This window comes from Lissotriton vulgaris, chromosome 1_2 (genome assembly GCF_964263255.1).
Source record: "Lissotriton vulgaris chromosome 1_2, aLisVul1.2, whole genome shotgun sequence".
NCBI lineage: Eukaryota > Metazoa > Chordata > Amphibia > Caudata > Salamandridae > Lissotriton > Lissotriton vulgaris.
This window is the reverse complement of record NC_141686.1, coordinates 315921681-315949589: the sequence shown is the minus strand read 5'-3', so window position 1 is coordinate 315949589 and position 27909 is coordinate 315921681. Positions and strand designations below refer to the sequence as shown.

General features: G+C 49.4%; 1 protein-coding gene across 1 annotated transcript in view; it reads right to left on the bottom strand.

Annotated features, from left to right (window-relative positions):
• The window catches only part of LOC147736606 (equilibrative nucleobase transporter 1-like), a 767478-nt gene that overhangs the window by 670348 nt on the left and 69221 nt on the right, over positions 1 to 27909 (bottom strand). The window contains exon 2 of the mRNA XM_086953784.1: positions 22694 to 22823. Coding sequence (XP_086809910.1) covers positions 22694 to 22823 — 130 coding nt within the window. The remainder of the gene's footprint in view (positions 1 to 22693; positions 22824 to 27909) is intronic.

The following is a 27909-nucleotide window of genomic DNA, read 5'->3' as shown; positions in this document are numbered from 1 at the left end:
TAATGCACACTTGATGGAAGCGTTGGAGATCAGCTTCCCCTCTTGAACTAACAGCTCTGCTCCTTCTTTGAATTGTTCTGGGAGGTGCTGTAATAATGTCTCCAGAGTATCGTAGTGTGACCTATCATATCTTTTCCCTGATGCTTCTAGCACTTTAGATTCTTTGTCAGGGGGAGGAGCATCACCCGTTGTTTGTGAGTTTGCCCTCTTCCGGGCATTGGAAACAACCAGAGAGTCCAACGGCAACTGGCCCTTGATGTACGTAGGGTCCCCAGGCGCCGGTTTGTACTTCTTCTTGGAAAAGGTGTCAAACAAAAAATCTACTTCAATCGGGTGAGCATGGAGCTGGACATCATGATTTTTGGCTGCCCGATCAATAAGAGCATTAAACGCCGCAGAGTCTTCAGTAGGCGAGGTTTTTACAGCATACACATGAGTGTCCGGGGCAGTTTGTGGATCACCTGGATCAGCAGCGTCTGCCCAGGGTGCATTGTGATCTTCAGGATCAGTGTCTATAGGGTAGTTCTACTCCTCATTGTCACCTTCCCCTCTCTCCACATCCGAGTAAGTGGGCGAGATCGGAGCAGTGTCTTGGCCACGTGGAGATATCGGTTCGACAAGAACGGGTGAAGTCATGGAATCCTTTTTTAATGGGATTCTATAGGACTCCATAGGCTGTTCCGGGGTGATCTTTCGTTTGTAAATTGAAAGTCTACCTGTGTCGGCGTCAATTAACTGTTCCGACTGCTCTTCAAGCGGGGGTTGGCGATGCTTCGCGACCACTACCGCAGGCCTGGTCTTCGGTCCCGCGGACACCTGCTTAGACCCTTCAACGGTCGGCTTAGGGGCGAAGGCCTTAGGTACCACTTTCGGCGGCAGCGTGAACTGGATATGCGCCGGCGACTTTTGAGGTTTAGTGGCCAGCTTCGGTGGCGAAGTATCCTTCGGACTGACAGTCGAAGCCTTCTCCTTAATTCGCTTCAACGACTCAGACACCTGCTTCGAGAAGGAGGCGGACGGCTGAATCGACTCAACAGGTTCCTTCGAGCCTCCGCCAGGCGTGGACTCTAGGGTCGTAGAGCCACCGCCAGGCGTGGACTCGAGGGTCGTAGCGCTTATGGCCTTGTCCGGCCGACGTGTAGGGTCGAGAACCTTCTGCGGTCAGAGTCCTTTTTCTGTGTCGACGTCCTTGACCTGTTTTTTCGGTGTCACAGTCTTCGGCTCGACACCCTTTAGCGACCTCACCGGGTCGATGACCCCTTTAAGCTTCGTCAGCGCCGATAGTTCAGAGGACTTCGAGCCGACCAACGCAATACGCACTTTCGGTTTCGATGTCGCCTCCAGTGCTTTCGGTTGCGTAGACACCGATGCTTTCGGTTTCGATTTCACAACTCGTGGCTCCTTAGAAGTGTCCGAAGCCGGGCCTTGAGGCGAGGCTATAGAACCCATTGTAAGATCTTGGGTAAGGCCATGTGGCGATCCCTCGACCTGAGCCTTATCAAGTGTTTCGCCCCCCGTATCGATGTTTGGGCATAGCTCCTCGCCTGAGCTATCTTCCACGGCCCCATTGGCCCCATCGTCGTCTCCTACCTAGTCGACGACGTCTTCAGTATCGACCATATCAATATCAGCGTCGTAGCTGGAGTCTACCTCCAATGCGGGATCCGACAGGATCTCTTGAACTTCATGCTCGACTCCCTCATCATCCTCGGTATCGGGAATGTTCACCGGGTACAGGTGCCGTCTGCTGGGCCTCCTGGCGCGCTGTGCGCCGAAGTCGAATCGTCTTCTTGGAGCGGAAACGAGAACAAGCCATACAGCAGGCTTCATCGTGATCGGGCGACAGGCACTTGTTGCACACCGGGTGAACGTCGATCTGAGAATATTTCGAATTGCATACGGGGCACCTCTTGATTGTGCTCCGTTCCATTATGGGTCGTCGATAAGGCCTCTGGCTTCGACCGGGTCTTCAGTGCCGAGAAGTCACGCGACTCCTCTGGATGTTCGACTCGGGAACTGAGCTGGAACAGAACTGGGCACAGATTGCAAGACAATACCGACGACATACTAAAGGCCTTTTGGCCAAAAAGAAAGTTATTTATAGATTCCGAACTTGAGGGAACAAATCTGCATCCGAACCCAATGGCGGAAAAAAACAATCTGGGGGTGGAGTCGATGTCCAAGCGCACTGTAGTCCAGGGGAGGAGCCACCTATCTCGTGATACTTCAAAGACTCTTCCAGGACAACAATGTGCGATCATCCGGACCCAACACTAGGCGGCGATCTATGCACAGATATGAATTCAGCAGCCCACATGCCTCGAACATGTATATACCGCAAGGAATGTTACCCAGAATGATCGACCACTCGCCCACAAAGAGTGTTTATTAAGTGTTGTGTGTTTCTTGCTCATGTTCTAACAGGGGGACAGTGAGAGGTTGAAGCTAAGCCATATCCTTTCTCCCCCTGTGAAGTTAGACATTTTCCCAACACAGGTGGGTACACACCAGCCTATTAGCATCTGTATCTCCTTGTGTGGAATAAGATAGGCCTAGTGGTAATCTTCTTGTTTCTGTTCACAGCACCTTATAGAATCTGGGTATATACATATATATACATTTATTCTGCTGGAGATTCTTTAGCCATTAAGATGCTCTCGATGAATGCCAATCATCTTTCTTAATACTACTGCAGGAACCTAGTTATTTTTCTTTACAGGTAGTAGGAAGAGATGACATAAATGTATTTTAACAGGTGTTTAACTTATTTCTTAATTCAGTACCTAAACAAGTCCTTCTTTCCACAGGTCTCCTTCTCTACTGTTCCCTTCCTTTCCTTCCCCCAATTGACCACCTTAACCTTCTGCGCTATAATAGCAAGTCGGAATTGAGGGTATCAATAGGTGGACCAACATGAGCAAAGAACCGATCCGGAGAGGCCGCAGGGCTGTCCGTGACACTTCCGTCCTCACCTTGCTGGAAAAGAGGAACCCTAAGTTGTCCTGGACATGAGCTAAAACACCCCACATCTCATCCCTGGAGACATATTTTTCTCCAGAGGAGGTAGAAGGGGACAACTCAGCTCCGGGATCAACTGTTCGCTGCCATGAAGGACCAACAAGCAATCCAGGATGAGCCTGCAGGACTTTGGAGATGGCCACTGTGAGAAGTTGGCCTGATATATGATGCTCACTAATTCTAGTGATCACCTTGTATCAGTCCAAGCAGCCCTTATGGTGATTGGTTGTAAAGTCAACCTTATAGACCAGCTATCCTAATGGTAGCATGGACAAAGCAGTCTTTAGGCTAAACTCTTGGCATGTGAAGCCAGCTGTTTTACCACATATAACCCCTTGAATACCAAGTGAAAGGACACCACACAGGTTGTTATGAAAATAAACAGATATTTATTAACTAAAATACACCTCTGAACTCTTTATCATATCAGAGGGCTAAGCACATGACAATCTCTTAGGAAAAATACGTTTAAGTTGCACAATTTACAATGGTGCCCTAGGGGCACAACAAACCATATACTAAGTAAGTGGAATGTGAAAGTCGATAGAAGGAATGGAGCTGTCCAGAGGTTGTAGGATCGCTGGGACCACGCTATACTAACTTGAGGTAGTTAATAGGAGGCCCACGGAGCGCGTGTGCAGAGTGTGAACTCACACGCGAGATGCGTACAAACGTCTATGGACAGTACAGTTTAAAGAAAAGGTGAGTACGGACGTTCCTGACTAGATAGGACTAAAATGACAATGGAACTGGACACTAGGAGAGTCAAGCTAACCTTGAGCACCGAAATGCTCTTGTTACCTCACCCACGGGCTGCGGGTGCATAGGTGTCAAAGTGTGTCGGGTTTCCGCGTCGAAGTATATGGAGCCTTGAAGAAAGATGCTGCAGGCGACCAGGAGGAAGATGTCCGGTGCAATCCAAGGGTGGATTGGTGAAGAGAAGAACCTGAAATCAGAGGGGACAGTGTTCAAAGTCACTAGCCAGTGACTGGAGTGGAACCAGGAAGGAACCAGATGTCGTTGTCGCGATCAGGTGAAGAGTGGACGCTTGTCTCTGCAGCCACGTGGACCAGGAGGTGTCTTCGACGACCAGGATGGAGGCACGAGCTGTCCCACGCAGGCTCTCGCTGTCGGCGGTGTTGGATCCGGATTTGGAATCAACAGGCCTTGGCAAAAGGCAACCCACGCGGTGAGTGGAAAGGGCGTCTGGAGTGGACCAGGAGGGTCCGGGGTGCTACTCTTTTGGAAGGGAGCAAGGGCAATTCTGGAGCAACCAGACCAGCAGAGTTGATGTCGTGGATCGTCGTCTAGGAGGCCACAAGCCAGCCGGCAAGTGACCAGACAACGCGTCGAGCAGCAGGCAAGCAGAAGGGCCCCACGCAGATCTTGTGGAGGCTGGAGGGCTGATTCGGTGCAGGAGCTGCTCGGGGCTGGGGCTTCTCAATCCCCAAAGCACTTGGTCGAGTTTACCTCGGGAGTCGTGCTGGAAGCGAAGTGCAGTTTCTTTCAAGATGGCCGGTCCCACGGGTCTCGTCGCACCTCTGGGTCTCAGCTGTGCTGCAGATGTAGGTAGAGGTCGGAGAGGTCTGGGAGTCCGGGTCTCGTCGGGCTCCTCGAGGGAAGACGACAAAGTGAAGCCGCTGGACGCTTGATGGTACCGGCAGTCGCAGGGTGGACACTCCTTGCCCACAAGGGAGATTCTTCAGTCTTCTGGGGAGCAGAACGTCGAAGTCCAGAGTTTCGTCTTGTAGAGTTGTTCAGGATAATCTAATTTGGAATGGGACCAGCTCCTACCTTTATCCGGCTAAAGGGGGCTGTACTACAACTAGGTTCCTCCTATGGGTGGGACCAGGAAGGGGGGTGGTTACACCCCCTATCCTTTGTCCGGTCTTGCGCCAGAGCTGGGGAGCCCCAAGAACTGGTTTAGACCGGTGTATGCACGGGGACACCTTGTGTGCCCCAGGCATGTCTCATTCCTTTCAGCCCTGTCCTACCTAATACACAAAATCCTGTCTGGGGTGGTGCTAGCACCTCCCAAGGCAGGAAACCCTTTGTCCAAGCCCTCCTCGCTGGAAGTACTCCCAGCAGCAGGAGGTCAGACTTGTGTCTGAGGTGGCAGCATCCATTTTGTGATGCTGAGGCTCGAGTTAACTTTAACCGGGGTTCACAGACAATATCCGGAGACAGACAGGGTGGATGATCATCAGAGATTCCACTACTCAAGCACAACCCTATTAGAACTGGGTAAGATCTCTAATAAATCCTGTCTGCACACCATTGACCCCAATATGATACCTTCACACTGTAATGTATGCAAAAGATCATTTCCCACTTCTCAGAACCATGACGCCCCCACGAACAAATTAAAAATGATGTTGCTCAACTGCAGATCTATGATAAAACATAAAACTGAAATACACGACCTACTGCAGAAAGGTGACTTCGATGTAATGTTTCTGACTGAAACATGGTTAGAAGAATCCTCCTCCCCCGATATCTTAGAGACAGTGCCTTCGAACTACAGTCTCCCAAGAATCGACAGGCCAAAACAACGTGGTGGAGGACTTGCATTGATTTGCAAAAAGGAATTAGAATGTACACTCACTAATAAGGCCATTACAAATTGTGAATGTGGTACATTCTCCATAAAATTGACTTCTTCTTCGACCATTACTGGTCTCCTTATATATCGCCCTCCTGGCACGGCAACACCTTTTTGCAATCAACTCTTAGAAGTAGCCACCCAACTAGCTATAAGGCATAATAACTTCATGATTTTAGGTGACCTTAATCTTCACCTCGAAGACAATAATGCTAAAGAGGCTCAAATACTCAAGACAGCATTACACGCGCTGGGAATAAAATTACTATCCACCAACCCCACGCATCAACATGGGCACCTTCTAGACCCTATCTTTGCCACTTGGGAAGGAATTGAAATGCCCCCCCCCCCGGTCCCTATAATTTGGTCCGACCATCATATAATTACTTTCACCATTCCTACTAACATTACTAATAAGGTCCCCATTAAACTACTGTCTACAAAGCGCCGAAATTGGAAAAACTATACCCCTGAACGCTTGATCAGCGAATTAGAGAAACACCCCCCTCCGGCAGGTCAGTCCTTACAAGACACATGGAATAACTATGAACTATGGCTAGGTAAGGCATTAGACAAAATCGCCCCGTGGACTTCGAAGCCCCCAGTCAGGAGAACCAAATCAGAACCATGGTACTCGGAAAAACTAAAAATCGCAAAGACCCAATGCAAAGCGACAGAACGCAAATGGAGAAAAAGCTACTCTCCCGAACTTAAGGAAATTTACAAATCAGAACTAAAAATATACCAGAAAATGATAAGAGAGGAAAAAAGCGCCTTTTATAAAATCAGAATTGAAGAGGCAACCAACCCCACGAAAGAACTGTTCCGTATCTATAAAGAACTAACAGATACAACATGCTTAGATACGCAGGACACATATTCCAACGACATATGTGAACAAATAGCTGACTTCTTCGTCGAAAAAGTCGAGAAAATTCACGCCACCTTCCCCAAACCCTCTATATTAGGAAAGGAGATAAGGACCATAACCCCCCCTACTCAAAAACCTATCCTTACACAATTCATTACACCTGACAAAAAAGACCTAATCAACATTATCAATAGCATACATTCAGGTTCCCCTAGCGATGTATGCCCATTGGTAAAAAGTAAAGACATCATGGAAAACTTTCTTATAGACCATATAAGAAACATGATAATGCTCTCCTTTCATGAATGCAACGTACCAGAGGCTTGGAAAACCGCGCAAGTCATTCCTCTAAAAAAAAAAAAAACAATATCCCTATCACTCAATTCCAAAATCTAAGGCCCATCTCCCTCCTGCCTCAATGTGGCAAGATAATAGAAAAAATAGTCAATAAACAACTCTTTTTTAGAAAAGGAAAATGTACTCCACCCCACACAATCGGGTTTTAGACCTGGCTATTCCACGGAATCAGCTGTGCTATATTCCACGGAATGCATCCGTAGGATGGTGGACGAGGGAGAAACAGCAGCGTTGGTCATGCTAGACCTAAGCGCAGCTTTTGATACTGTGCTTCATGCCTCGCTGCTGTCCCGACTCTCGGATATAGGAGTGAAAGACCATGCTTTGGCTTGGTTCAAGTCTTTTCTCACCAAAAGATCGTTCCAGCTGCACTGCCCACCCTTTAAATCATCTTCTCGTGACGTGAGCTATGGGGTTCCACAGGGCTCTAGTTTGAGCCCTACCTTATTCAACATCTATATGGAGCCCCTGGCTCGCGTCATAGAGAACTTTGGGGTGGGCATTGTTAGCTATGCCGACGACACCCAGCTTATGTTCAAGCTCACTCCAGACAGCGAGAAATTTGCCACCAATTTCTCTGGTTGCATGACTGCTGTAGCCACCTGAATGGACAACAATTGCCTCCGTTTAAACGGAGACAAAACAGAGGTGTTGGTGGTAGGGAACAAAACATCAATATGGTCCCAGGCATGGTGGCCTACGGCTCTGGGTGATTTCCCCCGCCCTGTAGATAAGGACAAAAATTTAGGGGTTATGATTGACTCAGATCTCTCGGGAAAATCCCAAGTCAACAAAATAACAGGCAAGTGCTTCGGCACGTTAAAAATCTTGCAAAAAATCATTGATCTCATCCCTACTGAAGCCAGAAAAACAATTGTACACGCGCTCATAACTCCCCATCTGGACTACGGAAACGTTCTCCTATTAGGTCTGAACCAAAAGCAACTACACCAGCTACAATGCATTCAAAATGCAGCCGCCCGCATGGTACTGGGTCTTCCCAGAAGAACATCTTCCAAAGCGGCTCTGTCCAAACTACACTGGCTCCCTGTTAGGGAAAGAATCAGATTTAAAAGCCTCTGTTACGCCCATAAAATTGCCCACAATAAAGGACCTATCTATCTCAGAAACCTCCCGACCAGAGACCTAAGATCTTCTGGAATGACACAATTCAAACTGCCCCGTATTCTCAGAGCAAAAATGGGGGGTAGATCCTTTCGCTACCTTGGAGTGAAACACTGGAATGCCCTCCCAGTTCATCTGCGAATGGAACCCTCAGAAACTCTATTCAGAGCTAAATTAAAAACTCACATTTTCCCGCAATAACTATATTCTGTTTTCTACCACCCCTCTCCCTCTGACAGTTTTTTGTTAGCAGTAAGCGCGGGGATACACAGTTGTGCAGCCATGCGCTTTATAAATGCCTTATTATTATTATTACAGTTACATACATGTCGTGTCCCTCTAGAAGGGTGGAATGCTACCCCCGTCGCCAGAATTGGCGAGGGGGTAGTATTCCAATTCTTATGACACCTTACGCGACATGTTTGGATAATGCTATACCAAAGTTGGCAAATAACCGCGAGGATTATAATGCACTTAAGAGTATATGGTATAGCGTTATCATGGAAACAGCTAAAGGACTTGGTTCCGAAAGCTGCAGACAGGCTCAGCTCATGCCAGAGCACCATCTCACATAATTCCAAGCACTCTGCCTTCAGGATTGATAAGGCCTGCCATAGGAGTGACTGATAGGAGGATATGTGTCCATTTTAGGGTTAGATGTAGGTATACTATATCTAAAGCAAAGGGTGACAACACCACCTTGCCCCAGCTGATTGATCAGCCAGTTGTCAGATTTGGATGGCCAGCCAGGGGTGGCATAATACATGCTGCAGCCCCTGGTAGGCCCTGGGTGCACCTATGCCCTGGGTACCTAAGGTACACTGTACAGGGACTGATAAGGTGACTCAGTATCCAATTAGATATGTACCCAAGGTACATGGAGTCCATTTTACAGAGAGAGCTGGAAGCCTGGGGTCCTGAATAGCAGGATCCCAGGCCAACTAAGTCGAAACCCAGCAAAACACCAGGCAAAAAGTTGGGGGTAACCATAGTCAGATATCCACCATCCTACAGCCACCTCAATCATGCCCTGACCCTCCTTCCCTGGACATGAGAGGCACATCACCCCCATCATGGTCTTGCACCCGAACCTCTTAAGGGGTACTAGAGACCTACCCAATGAGGAGGACGACACCATGTTCTTCCGCTTAAACATCCTCATGCGACCCATGGTAGCAAAATAACCCCATGTAAACAGCAGCCGAGAAATAACCCCAGGGAAACCCAGTGTCAAACCAATGAGGCCAAGCCACGATTCCCCTATCCAATCAGTCAAAAAATCAAAAATCATAATAAATACATAAAAAAACGGGAACCAACCAGACTCTTCCAGACGATCGGGCTGCACCATGACACCGAAACACAGTCCCAGTCGCACATGGACCACCGGACTCAGTCACAGCATCCACACACCAGCGCTCCGCCCCTTGAGAACGAGCAGACCAAGGAGGCAACTGCGTTGCTGGAGGACCGCCACCCGCTGCTCCAAGAGGCGGAGATCGGCGTCTTGAAGACTCCCCAGCACCACCACAGAGGGGAAACTAGAAGGCAAGTCTCAGATAAGGAGACGGAAAAGAAAAAGGAGCAGGAGGTGGTGGGCGGGTGTGGTGTGGGATTATAGGCTGGGGTTGGGTCTGGGGAGAGGCAAAGGGCCTCACGAGTTAAGAAGGAAGGGACAATAGCTAATATCAAAACTTGTTGACGTGGACAAGGAATGAAAGATCAGGAAACTTGAGGATGATGAGAATAGATACCAGAGCAACATGAGAAATGAGTTAAGACATGTAATGTCCCATGTAAAATAAAATGTAAAGCTTTGTTCTATTGGTGCCTGCAGTTTCCTTTCCTCATGGAAGAAATAATCTTGTTCTAGTCTCTACTAAAAGGACGCTGGCTCCGCCTCCTATTCATCAGCCAATCAGTGACAGGATCTGAAGTGCTCCTGTGGGAGGAGACAGAGCAGGTGGCCTAAGGCTGTGCATTACAAAGACAGGGGAAAGAATCCTGGTGGTCATGATGCCAATCACTCCGCAATCAATCAAGATTTTTAAAGCCCAGCTAATCACCCGAAAGCGTATCCAGGTTTTTGCATGTCACACAGGCTCATTTGAACAGCCAGGTGTGAGGGCCCTTTGGAATGCCGGAAGTGAGGTGATGGTCCGGAGCTGCGTGGGGAGGCTGTTCCAGGACTTTGCTGCGATGTGGGAGAAGGTGTCCTCCACTTCTGTTTGGATAGATGCGGGGATTATGAGCAAGTAAAATGGAAGCAAAATGTAGTTTCTTGATGGTTGGTGGAAATTCAGGCAGTGGTGGGGGTTCGTCGGGGAAGGCCAAGGACGAGTATGGCGGTGGCATTCTGAATGGTCTGGAGTCTCTGTAGAAGGTGTACGGTAATTCCTACATAGCGGGCATTGTTGTAGTCCAGTCGACTGGCGATGAGGGCTTGTGTCACGGTGCATCTCGTTTGTAGGGTTAACCACTTATGGATCTAACGGAGGAAGCAGGGGGAGGAGACAGCACTGATCTGTGGCTTTATGGTGAGCTTGTCGTCAATGATGATTCTGAGTGTTCTGGCGAGGTTAGAGGGAGTGGGTGTGGGTCCAAGGTTTGACCACAAGTCATACCATGTGTTGCGGCTATTGCCAAAGATCAGTACTTCGATCTGGTCTATGTTCAGCTGCATGCAGTTCTTCATACAGTCGGCGCCGTTTGTCATTTATCTGTAGAAGTTGGTTCTGGTAGTGGGGTCGTGGGTGAGTGAGGATGAGTTGGGTGTCGTCTACATAGGAAATAATGTTGACAGTGGGGTCATATATGCATTGAAGACCGTGAGGCTAGGGACTGAGCCCTGCAGGACACCGCAGGTGATCTCCTTGAGTTCGGAGGTGAAAGGTGGAGGCGGATCCTCTGTTCTACGGGTGAGGAAAGAGGTGACCCATCGGAGCGCATCTCCTAGGGTCTCCATGTGGTGGAGTCTTTCGATCACCATGTGGTGGGATACGGTGTTGAAGGCTGCTGAGAGGTGAAGGCGGATCAGAGCTGCTGTTTTTCCTCAGTCAGGGCGGTTTTGCTGCTGCGATTGCTGTGGTAGCCAGATTGGGAGTGGTCGAGTAGGTGGTTTGGCTCCAGGTGTGTCATGAGTTGCTAGTTTATGATCTTTTCCAATACCTTCGTTGAGAACGGGAGCAGGAAGATTGGCCGGTAGTTTTTGAGTTCATTTGGGTAGGCTGAGGATTTTTGAGTGGTGATCTGACTTCAACGTGTTTCCAGGTGTTGATAAATCTTGAGGTGGTGATATAGGTGTTGATCAGGATGATGAGTTTCTAGCCGATCTTTTGTTATCAGAGTTTGAAGATTTGGTGCAGGTATGGGTCTGCGGGAGCTCCAGAGTCGATGGACTTCATGGTGGAGGTGGTGTCCAGGGTGGAAAGGAAATTCCAGGTGGTCATTCTGTGGTTCATATAGGTTGCAGCGCTGGTGCATCTGTTGAGGAAGTCCATAGGTGTGGGATGGGGTTCGAAGTTTCTGTATATGGTTGCGGTCATGTTGTGGAAGAAGTCAGCAAGGTTGTTGCACAGCTGCAGTGGTGTGATGTTGTTTTCGCTGGCAGTTGGGCTGGGGAATTCCTTAATGATTTTGAAAAGTACCTTGGAGAAGTTGGTGCTGGTTTCGATGTGTGTGGCTAGGGCTGTCTTTTTTTGGGAGGTCTTGAAGGTTACCCTGTCTAAGGTTTCCTGATGGTGTGCCAACTTCTCTCCATCTGTTTGCTGTCTTGTGTCGCTGTTCTGCGTTCTTAGGTGTACCAGCTAGCCTTTTTGGAAGATTTTCTCTGGATGTCGCTCTTGATAGGAATGGTCCTGCTAGCTGAATTGGAGATCCAGGTGTTGAACTTCTTGCCTGCCTGTTCGAGGTTGGTGGTGGTAGTGGAGTGGGAGGTGTTGAAAGGGTCTGTCTAGCTGGTGTCTGAATATTTTTCTACCCAAGGTGGAGGGCACTGGTCGTCTTTGGGGTGGCGGGGTGGGGGCTGGAGATGTTGACGTGGATGATAGAGTGATCGGTCCATGTGAATTCTGTGCAGTGGCAGCCAGTATGGTACGGGGTGGCGGAGCGGGTAAGTTGCGAGGAAGAAATAAAAATTCACTTACCTGTTCGCCATGTTTTTCGTCTGTCTCTCACGTGGTCGCTCCTCATCTAGGAGGCACCCAGCCTCTCCTAAGCTAATCACAATGCTACAAATGCTGGTTTGTGATTGGTCTGGGCACAGTGGAACCTTGTGCATGTTCTCCACCCAGGCTGTATTGCAGCCTGGGTGGAGAACATGCAAAGAGCGCATGACAGTTTGGCCAGACCAAGACAACCGGCCTAACCATCATGTGCACTTTAGAGTGCAGCAACCACTCCTCCTCTGCTCTGTTGGTTAACTTGTTATCTGTGGGGCGCTTGAAGTTGCGATGTTCCATGGGGTGGTGGTGTTGTCGGTCGTAGTAGTGCACAGTATTGACTCTTTATTGACAATGGCAGTTTCTCCTCCTTGCTTATTGGTGCAGCACGGGTGAATGAGTTTATATGATAGGGATTATTGTGGCAATGTCTGGGGCGGATGTGGGGTTCAGCCAGGTCTCGGTGAGGAAGATAATGTATCGGTGCGGGGGTGGCAATGAGGTACCAGAATTCAGTGGCGTGCATGCACAGAGCATATGTTGAGTAGTAGGCAGTGGAGTCGGTGTGTCTCTTCTGGCGTGGTGTGACGAGCGGTCGGCGTAGTGTTTTGTGGCGTGACGGTGGTCACGCTGGTACAGGAGAAGGTGCATCTGGTGCAGGAGAAAGGCCCTGCCGTAGAGTGCAGTGTGGCATACCAATACTGTTCACTGGGTCAGCCAGTGTTCAGGGCATGGAGGATGGTGGCCTCGTATCTGCAGGTGGGCTGGGTACCAGGGTTTCAGGTGTTAGTCGTGGTCCAGGCATAGACGGGGACAGACTAGCTTGCCTTTGGCGCGCTAGCAGCTTAGCCACACTGTGGCCTCCATTAAATAGCTCCTGGGAGGAGGGAGGCGGGTTGGGAGGTGGTGGGCAGGGTTAGGCAGAACAATGGTAATAAATAGCATATTTATTGTAGGAAGGTGGATACCTGACTATGGTTGCCCCCAACTTTTTGCCTGGTGTTTTGCTGGTTTTTCGACTTAGTTGACCTGGGGCCCTGCTAATCAGGACCCCAGGCCCACTGCTCTCTCTGTAAAATGGATTCCATGTACTCTAGGTACATATCTAATTGGATACTGAGTCACCTTATCAGTCCCTGTACAGTGTACCTTAGGTACCCAGGGCATAGGTGCACCCAGGGCCTACCAGGGGCTGCAGCATGTATTATGCCACCCCTGGCTGGCCATCCAAATCTGACACAACTGGCTGCACGACAGCTGGGGCAAGGTGGTGTAATCACCCTTTGCTTTAGATATAGTATTCCTATATCTAACGCTAAAAAGGACACATATATTCCTATCAGTCACTCCTATGGCAGGCCTTATCAATCCTGAAGGCAGAGTGCGTGGAATTATGTGAAATGGTGCTCTGGCATGAGCTGAGCCCGTTTGCAGCTTGCGGAACCAAGTCCTAATAGCTGTTCCATGATAACGCTATACCATATACTCTTAAGTGCATTATGTACCTCGCGGTCATATGCTAACTTTGGTATAACATTATCAAAACATGTCGAGTAAGGTGTCATACGAATTGGAATACTAACCCCTCGCCAATTCTGGCGACGGGGTTAGCATTCCACCCTTCTAGAGGGACACGACATGTATGTAACTGTGAACCCCGGTTAAAGTTAACTCGAGCCTCAGCATCACAAAATGAATGCTGCCACCACAGACACAAGTCTGACCTCCTGCTGCTGGGAGTCCTTCCAGCGAGGAGAGCTCGGACAAAGGGTTTCCTGTCAGGGGCGGTTCTAGCACCATCCCAGACAGGGTTTTGTGTATCCCAGGTAGGCAGGGCTGAGAGGAAGGTGACTGCAAGTGGCACCCCGGTGCTCACTGTGCATATGCCGGCTCAAACCAGTTCCAGGGGCACACCAGCTCCTGAGCTGGGGAGAGACCGGACAAAGGAGAGGGGTGTAACCATTCCCCTCCTGGTCCCACCCATGGGCAGGACCAGAGCCGGTCCTAGGCCTTCTGAGGCCCCGGGCGAAAGGGAAGATGTGAGGCCCCTCTAAGTGCCTTACTGCCTGCGCGAGTGCGCTTTTCCTGCATTTCATATCGGGCCCCCTGCTCTGCGGTCTACTCTGCGGGGCCGGCAGTGGGCCCCCTGAGCGCGAGGCCCTGGGCAGCTGCCCATACCGCCCATGCCTAGGACCGGCCCTGGGCAGGACCTAGTCGCGTGCCAGCCCCTTTTCTTAGGATAAAAGGTAGGAGCAGGCCCCCTTCCCAAATTGGATAATCTTGAAACTTGAACTACTTTCCACGAAAGGAACTCTTGTCACTCTCTGAAGACTCTACCTTGTGGCTAAGGAGTAGCCATCCTGCACCAGCAGGCACCATCTAAGCGCTTGCGGTTTGCTGCACGTCCATCCTCCGGATCAAGACTGCCCAGCTCGACGAGACCCGGATTCCTTCCTGCCTCATCAGCCCAGCTGAGATTCGTGGGTGCGACGAGACCTGAGGGACCGGCTATCTTCTAGATCTGCACGACGCTTAACCAGCACGACCGCCGAGGGATCCTCGAGTGGGTGCACTGGGGTTTGAGAAGCCCTGACCCTGAGCAGCTTCAGCACCGAAGTCCAGCCCCCCAGCATCCACGAGATCTGCGTGGGGCCCTTCTGCTCTTTGCTGCTTACCGCGTTGTCCGGTCACTTGCCCATTGGCTAGTGGCCCACCTGACGACGTACCACGACGATTTCACCGCTGATCTGGTTGCTCCAGACTGGCCCTTGCTCCCTTGCAAGAGAGGAGCACCCTGGACCCTCCTGGTCCACTCCAGACGCCATTTTGACTCGACCGCGTGGGCTTGCCTTTGCCAAGGTTTGTTCCCATAATCCTGGGTCCAGCATCGCCGACAGCAGACACCACCGTGGGACAGCTCGCACCTCCAGCCTAGTCGCCGACAACGCTTCCTGGCCCGTGTGACTGCAGAGTCCAGCGTCACCCACTCACCTGATCGCGGCAACTTCGTCCGGTGCCAACCTGGTGCCCACACAATCACTGGCTAGTGATTAAGAACTGAGTCCCCTCTGCTTTCAGGTCGTCTCCATCACCGATCCAGGCTTGGATCACCCCGAACATCTTCACTGGTCGCCTGCCAGCAACTTCTTCTTTCAGGCTCCATAGACTACAACGAGGATTCCCGACGTCTTTTGAACCCTATGCAGCCACAGCCCCTGGGCTAGGTAACTCGAGCATTTCGGTGTTCCAGCACAGGTTCACTATCCAAGTGTCCAGATCCTTTTTCGTTTTTAGTCTACCTAGTCGGATTTGTCCGGAAACAGTAACTTTAGAAACGCTAGCATCCATAGACTTCGTCCCGCATCCCGCGTGAGAGTGCACACTCTGCACCCGATCTCCCTGGGCCTCCTGCTCCGAACCTTAGGGTTCAGTAGTGTAGTCCTAGCGATCCTGAAGCCTCTGGATCTTGTTACTTACCTGCTAGCATTTCGCATTCCACTTTTAGTGTATATGGTTTTTCGTGCCCCTCGGGCATTTGTGTAAATTGTGCAACTTGAAGTATTTTCTTCAGGGTTTTGTATTGTGCTTAGCTCCCTGACTCAAAGAGTTCAGGGTAGACTTGTTATGAATATATATCCTTTATTTTCATAACAACTTGTGTGGTGTCCTTTCACTTGGTGTTCAAGGGGTATATGTGATGGTAAAACAGCTGGCTTAACACGCCCTCTAGAGTTTAGCCTAAAGACTGCTCTTGTCCATGCTACTAGGATAGCTGGTCTATAAGGTTGACTTACAACCAATCATCAATAAGGGTTGTCTGGAATGATACACAGTGATCACTAGAATAGTGAACACTATATATCAGGCCAACTTCTCACATTTATCATGCAGCTTTCAAGCATATTGTTCATGACAATTGTGTTATTTTTTTTAAACACTGAAGTTGTAACCAAGAGCAGATAGCCAAAATAGGAGCACGGTGAGTGAGACCAATGCAGTGCTACAGAAATCAGAAGCAATCTTGCTTTGCTGTCTCCTTCACTCACGAGTTTGTTGTTCCTCATTTAAGTCACAATTTTCCACTGTCCCTCCTGGTTGACCGCCGATTTGAGCGAACAGGGCGTGGTGGCCCTTAGACACGCCCATCACAATATGAGGGTGGAGTTAATTTTCTCGACAGGGCACAGGGCAACAGAATGCATACCAGGGAGACAGATTACAATCTTCCTCTAATGAATGAGGTGAGTAAGAGGAGACTTGGAGTAACAGAACTACCAGTACATCATGTGAACATCTCCTCCCCTTTATAGCAGTTGTGTGTTTGGTTTTAAGACTGTAGATAAATACTGTCTTAGGCACTTTAGAAAATATTCCGTTTCTATAAGTGGAATGACAAAGGGCCCTTGTGAGTTAACAAACCTTGGTGAATTCTGAGGGCTGATATGGGGGGAAACCCAGGAGAGAGACACGAAGAGGAAACAAATATGCTACTTACCAGTATGCATCTGTTCTTGGCATGTAGGGCTGCTGACATTCATATCTGTGCATAGATCGCCGCCTAGTGTTGGGTCCGGATGATTGCACATTGTTGTCCTGGAGAAGTCTTCGAAGTATCACTGGATAGGTGGCTCCTCCCCTGGACTACAGTGCGCATGGGCATCCTCAGATTGTTTTTAGCCATTGTGGCAGAGATGGAGTGTAATACAGTGAAAGATGTCCATGCTAAAGAGAAAATTCTGAATGCTACAGCTGCAACAGGCGCCGGGGAGGAGGGCGGGCGATATGAATGTCAGCAGCCCTACATGCCAAGAACAGATGCATACTGATAAGTAGCATATTCGGTTCGAGGCATGTGGGCTGCTGAATTCATATCTGTGCATAGATTGCATAGCAGTTCCTCCTGTTAGCGGTGGCTGCCCGTGCCAGCTGCAGCAGTCTGAAAAAGGGTTTTGAGAACAGCCTGTCTTACAGCTGCCTGCTGTCTAGCGTGTACATCTACGCAGTAGTGTTTTGTAAATGTATGAGTAGTGGACCATGTGGCTGCTTTACATATTCCCTCTAGTGGAATGTTCCCCAGAAAAGCCATGGTTGCTCCTAACTTGCATGTGGAGTGTGCACATGGAGGGATCACCAAGGTGCGTTTAGCCTTTTCATAACAAATTTGTATACACTTAACGATCCATCTGGCTATTCCTGATTTTGAAATGGGATTGCCTTTATGCTGTGGAGCAAAGGCAACAAACAGTGGTTTCGTTTTTCTGAATTCTTTTGTTCTGTCTATATAATACATAAGTGCCCTTTTCACATCTAAAGTGTGTAGGCATCTCTCCGCAACATTTTCTGGATTTGGGTAAAAAACTGGCAGTTCTATGGTTTGGTTCATAGGGAACTGCGAAATCACCTTTGGCATAAAGGTGGGGTTGGTACGTAAAACAACTCTGTTTGGATGAACCTGTATGAATGGCTCTTGAATGGTTAGTGCCTGAAGTTCACTAACTCTTCTAAGAGAGGTAATGGCTACCAGGAAAGCCACTTTCCAGGTTAAAAATTGAATCTCGCAGGAATGCAGAGGTTCAAAGGGCGGCCCCATGAGTCTTGTGAGAACCAGATTGAGGTTCCAGACTGGTGAAGGTGGAAGTCTTGGAGGTATGACTCTTTGAGTCCCTCAAGATAAGCTTTAATTGCGGGTACCCTGAACAGAGACAGGTGTTGCCTGTTCTGCAGGTAGGCTGCTATTGCGGATAAATGTATGCGGATGGAACTGTAAGCCAGATTACATCGGTAGAGGTGCAACAGATAACAAATAATGTTTTGAATTGACGCGTCAAGGGGGTCAATGTCATTGTTGCAGTATATGACAAACCTTTTCCATTTCGCCGCATAGCATGCTCTAGTTGTGGGTCTTCTTGCCTCCTTTATGATATTCATACAGTCTGGAGGCAAGTTGAGGTATCCAAACTCTAGGACCTCAGGAGCCAGATCGCCAGGTTGAGCTGTTGCGGGTCTGGGTGCTGAATTTCGCCATGGCTCTGCGTGAAAAGCCTGGGTGTTAGCCGTAGTCTTTGATGCGGTAGCACGGACAGTTCTACGAGCGTGGTGTACCATGGTTGGCGTGCCCACGTTGGAGCAGCCAGGATGAGTGTCATCGAGTGTTGCCTCAGTTTGCGTGCCACTAGCGGAATCAATGGCGCTGGGGGAAAAGCGTACGCAAATATGCCTGACCAGTTCATCCATATCGCATTGCCCTGTGACTGCGGATGTGGGAACCTGGCGGCGAAGCTTTGGCATTTTGCGTTTTCCCTTGTGGCGAATAGGTCTATCTCTAGATGACCCCACTGTTGGAAGTACGGCTGGAGTACTGATGGATGTATCTCCCACTCTTGCATCTGATGGCTGTGCCTGCTGAGCAGGTCCGCTATCTGGTTGTCCTTGCCTGGGAGGTGTTCTGCCATGAGGAACATGTTCCTGTGAATGGCCCACTTCCACATGCTCTGAGCCAAGTGAGACAACTGTGGAGAGTGTGTTACTCCCTGCTTCTGTATGTAGTACATGGCAGTCATGTTGTCCGTCCGGATCAACACGACTTTGTTGCACAGATGTACTTTGAAGGCTTTCATTGCCATGAAGATTGCCATCAGCTCCAGAAGGTTGATGTGCATCTTCTTCTGCTGTGTCGTCCATAGTCCCTGCACTGTGTAATGGAGTACAGGAGCTCCCCATCCCTGTAGAGACGCGTCCGTTGTCAGTATTATCTGTGGTACAGGCTCCTGGAACGGTCGGCCCTTGCAAAGGTTTTGTGGATTCCACCAATGCAGAGAGTTGTATGCCCGACCGCTCACCAACACTAGGTCTTTCAACTGTCCTTGAGCCTGGTTCCACTGGCGTGCCAAGCACTCCTGAAGCGGGCGCATATGTAGTCTCGCATGCGGGACTATGAAGATGCAGGAAGCCATCATGCCTATCAACTGCATGAACACCCGTGCCTGAAGCGAGTGTTGAGGTCTGAATTTTTGAATTAGCAGTTGCATGCTGTGTATCCTCACTGAATTTGGCTGAGCTTTGGCTGCCAGAGTGTCGATAGTCGCACCCAGGTAATTCAGTGAGAATCCCAGATCGTGAAGGAGATGAATGGTGTGGGACATGTGGCTGGAACACTGCTGGGCTGTCTTTGCTTGAACAAACCAGTTGTCCAGATAAGGATAGACGTGTATGTGCTGTCTCCCTAGGTGTGCCGCCACTGTCGCCAGACACTTGGTGAATACTCTGGGTGCCGTAGTCACTCCGAAGGGGAGAACTTTGAACTGGTAGTGTTGACCCTGAATGGTGAACCTGAGATACTTTCTGTGGGAAGGGTGCATGGGAATGTGGAAGTATGCATCTTTGAGATCCAAGGTTGCGAGGAAATCTCCCTGAATTAAAAGCGGTAGGACTTGCTGTAAGGTGAGCATGTGAAAATGCTCCGACAGAATGTATTGGTTCAGGGGTCTTAGGTCAAGTATGGGCCTGAGGGACCCATCCTTTTTTGGAACCAGGAAGTACAGAGAGTACACCCCTGATCCTTGCTCCGCTAGAGGCACGAGCTCTATGGCTCCTTTTTGCAGCATACTAAGGACCTCTTGCTGCAATAACTGCAAGTGCTCTGCGGACATAGGACGGTGTCTTGGTGGAATGTTGGGTGGAGTGGCTGTAAGCTCCAGACAATACCAGTACTGTACAATATCTCTTACCCACCTGTCTCTGGTGATGGACTTCCATACAGACAGGAACTGTTGAAGTCTCCCCCCGACAGGTGTTAGATGGTCGGGGGGCAGTGACAAGGCGTCACTGTTTGGTATTGGCAGAGGATCTGGAACTATTATTTCCTCTTCCTCTGCCCTTGACGTTGTTTCCTCTGTATCCACCTCTGGGATTACTGTTGTAGGTGGATTGTGTACCACCCTTACTATACTGCGTCTGCTGGGTGTTTTGGCCTCTGGAGGGTCCTCTGTTATTGGAGCGACGAAAAAAAAACACCCCGAAACTGCTGCGACTGCAGAGCTCCCATTGATTTTGCAGCCTCCGTGTCTTTTTTTATTCTTTCTAGGGTGGCATCCACGTCAGGGCCAAACAAGAAGTCAGTGTTAATTGGCTGATTAAGAATGGCTGTTTGTATTTCGGGCTTAAAGCCGGATATCCTCAACCATGCGTGTCGTCGGAGCATGACGCTAGTGTTTATAGCCCTAGCTGCAGTGTCAGCTGTGTCTAGTGCACACTTGATGGAAGCGTTGGAGATAAGCTTCCCTTCTTGAATCAACAACTCCGCTCCTTCCTTGTATTGGTCTGGGAGGTGTTGTAATAATGTCTCTAAAGTGTCATAGTGTGACCTATCATAACGTGCCAGAAGCGCCTGAGGCGCATCTCCAGTTGTTTGCGAGTTCGCCCTCTTTCTTGCATTTGCAACTACAATAGAGTCCAAAGGCAATTGTCCTTTAATATAGGTGGTCCACTGGTGCCGGCCTATACTTTTTTTCTATCCTTGGGTTAACCACTCTAGCTCTAGTATTTTCTTTAAAAATGTCTTTGGCGTGCTTAAGAACACCCATGAGCATAGGCAGTGTTTTGACACTTCTTTCAGAAGTGGAGAATGTGTCCACAAGGAAGTCCACTTCCACAGTATCACTATGTAGGTCTACATCATGATTTAACGCAGCTCTTTCAATTAGGGCATTGAAGGCCGTAGTATCTTCAGTCGGTGATGTCTTGACGTTATACACTGTGGTATCAGGGTCATGTTGCGGGTTTCCTGAGTCAGCAGGGTCTACCCATGGGTGGCTTTGATCATCACGATCAGCGTCCATCACTTCGTCATCACCGTCAAAATTATCGGCACCGACCCCTGCATCAGAATATGTAGGGGAATAGGATTGAGGCACGTGTCCATAACTTTGTACGTGTTCGACCATTACTGGCGATGCAGGTGAACCTCTCTTTCTTAAGAGGAATCCTGAAAGACTCCATCAGCTTCTCTGGGACTATCTTCCTTTTGTGGATCGACAGTCTCCCTGTTGCGGAGTCGATGAACTGCTGTTCTTCTTGATCCTCGGTGACCTTGGCATGCTGCGGGGTCAATGGAGGTCGTTTGTTGGAGTCAGCGCTTTGTTTCGGCTCGAACATATTCGGTGGCTTAGGCGGTGGGAGACCGAATTTGATTGGCATCGACGTGTCTTTAGTAGAGGCCAACTTAGTTTTAGGAACAGTCTTCGGTCCCGCTGACGAAACCTGGTCTTTGATCCTCTGAAGCAACTCGCCGACATGTATGGCCATGACTCGGGCCTTACGCGCTTCATGTGCCGCATCGGCATCCGATCGTGAACTGACGTCAGTCTCCAGTTCCGTCGTTGATCGAGGAGTGGAGCTCCGTCCCGAGTCGAGCTGCGCAACGACTCTCTTCGGCGCCGATAACATCGACTCGACGGCCTTCACCGTGGTCTTCGGCGCCCCGATACCGGAGTCGAGGGCCTTCTGGAAGCTTCCTGCATCGAAGTCCCTCATCTGTTTCGTCGACCCTGAGGGCTTTCGGTTTCGATTTCGACTGTGCTGGCTTCGGTTTGCAGAGATCGACCAAAGTTGGTTTCGAAACCGATGGCTCAATTATAATGTTCGAAGCCGGGCCTTGATGCGGGGCTGTTGAACTTGAAGATGGATCTTGGGTAAGGCCTAGTGGTGATCCCTCGACCTGAGCTGTATCGATATTATGTCCATCGGCTCCCGTTTCAACGGTAGAACCTAGCTCCTCGGAGCTATCTTCCTCGGCCCCAAGGGCCTGAGCGTCGACGTCTCCTACCTCGTCGACGCCTTCATCAAAGTCTTCGTCCCCCAGATACTGCTCTTCATCGGCTTCATAGTCGGATCCCTGCTCGGACCCCAGCTCCGACGGATCATTTTGGTCCGGTATTTTGACGACGTCATCGTCTCCGGTCCCGAAGATATTATCTGGTTCCGGCGCAGGCCTCCTCGATTCCAATCGAGCCGCGCGTTGGGTCCGAAGAGTCTTCTTTGATCTGAACCGGGCACAGGCCATACATTGGTCTTCATCGTGGTCCGGTGACAAGCATTTATTGCACACGGGGTGGACGTCGTTGTGTGCATATTTAGCATTACAAAGCGGACACCGTTTGAAAAGGCCACGACTCTCCATCGTCGAAGAACTCGATGCGAGAGGGAAAAAAGGGCCTTCCGGTAGTTGATGTCCTATAGAGAAAGGTCGTCGATACCGATCGAAACAATACCGACGCTCGCGGAAGCCTTTTGGCTTCGAGAAAAAGTTTCCTAACTTTAGCTAAGATTATAACATCCAAACCCAATGGCGGAAAAAAACAATCTGAGGATGGAGAGGATGCCCATGCGCACTGTAGTCCAGGGGAGGAGCCACCTATACAGTGATACTTCGAAGACTTCTTCAGGACAACAATGTGCAATCATCCGGACTCAACACTAGGCGGCGATCTATGCACAGATATGAATTCAGCAGCCCACATGCCTCAAACCTATGGACAGTGACACCCAGTGTGAGATACTCACATGCCGATGAGCCTGGTGACCATCGTCCCGAAGTGGTCAAAGATGAAGCCATTGGGCAGGATCATGAAGCTGTTGAGGAAGGAGGCGATGGTGAAGATCAGGGAGAAACGTTCATCTTGTACGCTGCAGTCTGTGGAGGGAAGAGAGCCGTAGCGGATGGGAAGAGATGAGGACATGGGACAGAAGAACAGGTAACAGAGCCAGTCAGGGATAGGATAGAGACACCAGGTGCAAATGAAAGAGTGGGAGAGATGGGAAATAAGGATGAGGAGAGGAAGGAGATGTATTGGGGAAGAAAGAGGTAGAGGTAAGAGATGAATAGCAAAAAGCAAGGAGAAAAGGTACAAGCAGGTAGAAAGAAGTTGAGACAAGGCCACATTGAGGGGGAATAAAGAGAGGGGACATATTCAGTTAACCTGGAACAAGCACTGCAGATGGAAAAACCACATTGCTGAAAATAATTAATATAAATTCAAGGTACAAGTGATAACAGAAGGTCCCAGTCTGGACCACCATTACTACTGTGAAATGCTCAAAATTATGCTATTCTCACACGCCGTGTAATTACCCGCCATTCACAGCAAACTCTGTACAGTGAGCTCACAGGAATAGTTGTAACTGAATAACTATATAGCTCTTACTACTCCTGATGAGTCACAGAAGCTATTTATAGCGAGTAGCACTCTATTCCAGAACTCAAGATTAGTGGTTAATCCAGTGGTTATTGATGGTTATTGAGATTAGTCAAGTGCTCAAGAAAAAATTGGGATGCATTTACTCCAGTTACTTTGTGATAGATTACACTAATACCAGTTAGTTGTGATTCTTATTGGGGAGTATGTGGTCAAGGTGATTGGTCTGTGAGGTGGCTAGACTGGCGGAGATTAGGTAAGGTTAGGTTAGGTTGAAGGGATAGGGTTTTAAAAAGGAGAGGGTGTGAAGGAGGAGCTACGCATCAAGCAAGATGGCCGCTTAGGACCTCTGCTCCGCGTAACTAGCGCCCCAGCTCCATGATCCTGTCCTTTATCCTTAAGTTGGAGTCCATCGCCCGAAGGGTGAAGTGCTGCAGTGTCTCCGACTGCTACTCGGGCCCTGCTGCGCTACCGGGGACCGGAATTTTGCTGTTCGAGTTTCGAGGCCTTGAAAACGGCTGAGACCCGGGACTCGAGTGCGACCAGTGACTGCGTCGCAGAGAGTTCACAGCGGGCCGGAAACTGGAAATCGCCGGTCCAGCCCGCTGGAGAGACGCGACGGAGTGGAACATCGGTGGGAGAGGAGGCGCACTCACACAAAAGAGGAGCAGACTTGCCCATGACGCCGGTGGGACTGACTGTGCCCCCAACCTACCCCCCTGTTCGTGCCGAGACTCTGTGCGGGTGCCTGGTGGAGCGGCTGGCGGTAGCATCAGGACCTCAGTCGAGAAGCAGGAGGCGCACTGTGCGCGAGAAGAAGAGACTTGTCTGCGATATCGGCGGGACCTGCTGGGGGCCCCCCAGTGCGTACTGGTGACTTTCCGTGCAGGGGTCCGGTGGGGCGGCCGGCGGGAGCACTGGCCCTCAGTTAAAAAGCAGTCCGGCCTTGTCTTTCTTAGCCCCCCCCCACCTTGCCTGAACACTGACTGTTAGTGATTGGGGCAGGGGGTGTGGCGGTGTGCTTGGAACAGCCGCATAGTAGGCTGCCCAGCATGAATGCCCTGGGAACGACCAGGGATTCCGTGGGCGCGATTGTGCCGCCAACTGACGCGCCATCCTGCTGTTGGCCCCTGAGACCCTTGTTCTGCCTGGGGTGAGCCTGCGGTGTGACTCCCGCGGGGCGGTCTTCGGCCTGTATGTTCATTCATAGACCATCATCGCCCTGTGAATTTCTCCCCGCCCTCGCCTGCTTGTAGCCTGGATATAATTGGCGTGGAGGGGTGCGGTGGAGTGCTCGTTATCTGCCGAATGTTTTACTCATGGGTCACGTTTCCTGCGGTTGATGCTACTACTGGCGTTTTTCACACTTCTACTCCAGCTGCCGTGCCTGTAGAGTACGCTCCGCATTGAACACAGGAAGTTCCAATTTCTGTTTGGCAGCATGCCGTTTGGTTTATTGGCACCCTTCCCCACAGTATGACGGCGGTCAGACAAGGACTGTTGTCGATTGCAGGCGCTTCTTGGCCTGCTTAACTGTTTATACTCTGTACCCTAATGTGGCGCTGTGTACAGCTGCAGAATTGAGGACCCTTTATGCATCTGCGGTGTCAGGGATAAGGGGTCTGGTTCAATAAGTTACCCGCAACTTCCCGGGTGGGGCCCCGGGTGGTGCGGCGCATCCAGTTGGGCTGAAGCTTAGTCCAGTTATGGTTAATGCGGTTATGGACAAGCGTCCCCAAGATAAGGATGAAATGCATTTCTGGCTTGTCGAGAAATTTGACCAACTGGAGGCAGTATTTCCGAATACCACTCCTGTGGAGAAACACAGGATTCTTACCATTAGTTTGGAGAAAGACTTAGTGCCGGACGTAAATGACTGTACCACTTGGGGTGTGATTTTTGCAGCAGTCTATACTAGGAGCTTTGCACCCCGTCAATGGCTGTCCTTCCCTCAGTCATTAAGCTTGTTCAAGATGAACACGGGCCAGAGGCAGCTGTCGAGTTGGGAATGCATCTCGTGGGGTCATTTGACATGGTTCGCAATCTCGTCCTTGCTAACATCAAGGGAGATGCGGTAAGCTTCCAGGTGTCTAATGCTTTGCGCAATGTTCCTCATGCCGAAAAACCTCGTCAGTTACCGAGAATTATTACGGAGGCTAATAAGACCATTGGACGTAATAGTTTGGGTGTTAAGCCTTTTGCTAATAAACAGACACATTTAAACAACAAAAGAGTGACTGGATGAAGACCAAGGTAAGGTTAGTGGTTACACCCGCAAAAGAAAACTACGGCAAGGAAAAGGGTTAGTGGAGAAAAGTTACTGTTTTAGTAAAAAGAAGAATAAAAGTTAACTACCTGTAAACTGTGGTTCTCCAGTATTGGTGTCTTTCATAGATTCACATGCTTGAATAATTCCCAGTCGTCGAAGTGGGAGTCCCACGGTACATAAAATAGTAGTAAGAAAACATATATACATAAAGTACATACATAAAGTACATACATACATAAAGTACATACATACACATACATACACATTTCAAGATATATCTAAAAGAAATAAAACCTTAAAGTACCATAGAACAACATTGGCCCATATAAAGTATAGAGGCAGAATTCACTTTAGTAGCATATCCATGTCATTATAATGGTCCACATTCTAGCTAATCAGGCTGTAGCACCCTCTAGAACCTTCTCCTCAGAAGCTCAAGCCCTCAGATTTACGTAGCACAAGAGTGACCAAAAGTGCATGAGGAGAAGAGAGCCTCTGAGGGGAGGAAGGATGGGTCACATATGAATCTACGAAAGACACCAATACTGGAGAACCACAGTTTACAGGTAAGTAACTTTTGTTCTTCTCCAGTATTAGGGGTGTCTTTCATAGAGTCACATGCTTGAATAAGAATAGAAAGCAGTACACCATCATACTAAGTCATAAAAGGCAATAATGAAAGAGAATGATATAAATACACATTTGCAACATTTACAAAAATGCACAAGAAAACGTTTTATGACAGGAGGCGGGAAGCAACAGAGGCTCACCTTAATTTGAAGAGATTTCGCAGCACTGCTTGTCCCACAGCAGTGTCCGCAGCGTTACATGTCTCCAGACAGTAGTGCCTCGTGAATGTGTGTCTGCTGGACCACGTTGCCGCCCTGCATATCTAATGCAGAGGCACTCCAGCAAACAGAGCAGTAGATGAAGCCACTGCCCTTGTCGAATGTGCTCGCACAGGAGCGGAAAGAGGCTTGCCAGCTCGTTGATGGCAGTAGGAGATGGCAGAAGAAATCCAACGAGCAATGGTTTGTTTAGTAACTGAATGTCCCTTGCGCATCCGTCCATAAGCCACAAAGAGCTGGTCTGACCCAATAGAGACTCTCCTTCCACCAGCAGATGGAAAGATTTCAGATCGAGGAAGATGACTAAGAGTTCCAGCCGATTGATGTGCCATTTGCGCTGGTCCGCAGTCCACTTGCCCTTGACTGATAATCCTTCGAGGTGCACACCCCATTCCTCTAAGGAAGCGTCCGTCGTAAGGGTAAGCTTGGGGGCTGTGTCCTGAAACGTACGCCCTGTCACAATGTTCAGAAGGTGAGCCCACCATTCCAACGCGCCCTCAATGCGAGGGGTCAGGAAGACCTTGTCGTTGAACGACCCCGAGACTTGCTTCCATTGTTTGTCCAATTCTTCTTGGAGAACTCTCATGTGCAACCTGCAATTGGGGATTAGCGGTATGCAGGACGAGGTCGTGCCCAGAAAGGATTTGAACTTTCGGACAGAAACTGACTTTCTTGAGCGCAGAAGAGCCGCCAATTTGGTTATGCGATCCTGGCATTCTTGAGAAACAAACACCTTCGCTATATGAGTGTTGATCAATGCCCCCAGAAAGACTCTTTGCTGTGCTAGATGGACATGCGACTTCTCTTGGTTGATAGAAAGACCCAAGGCTTTGAAGACAGACCGGCAAATCTGTGTGTGCTGTTGTGCTGCAAGAAAGGTTGACGCCTTTATCAAGCAGTCGTCCAGATAAGGGTAGATTTGTATGCCTTGTATGCGTAGATACGCTGTAACCGGAGCCATGATCTTTGTGAAGACTCTCGGGGCGGAACGAAGGCCGAAAGGCAGAACTTTGAATTGGAAGTGTTTTGATCCTACTTTGAAGCGAAGGTACTTTTTGAGTCGTTGATGGATTGGCACATGAAAGTATGCATCTTGGAGGTCGACTGTGGAAAGGAACTTTCCGAGGTTGAGGAACTGCAAAATTTCCAGCAAGGTCAGCATTCGAAATGTTTGGGATTTGATGAACTTGTTGAGGGCTCGGAGGTCTAATATCGGGCGCCACTCCCCAAATTTCTTCTTGATAAGAATAAAGCGGGAATAAAAGCCCGTCCCTTGCTGTAATCGTGGAACCACTTTGTCTGCTCCCTTTTGGATCATAACTGCAACCTGTGCAAACAGTTCCTTTAAGTGTGCTGGTGGGGGACCAGATGGTGGATGGTTGGGCGGAAATTTGAGAAATTCCAGGGTGTGGCCCCTTGAGATGACGTCCAAGACCCAACGGTCCAAAGTTATTTTCGATCAATCGG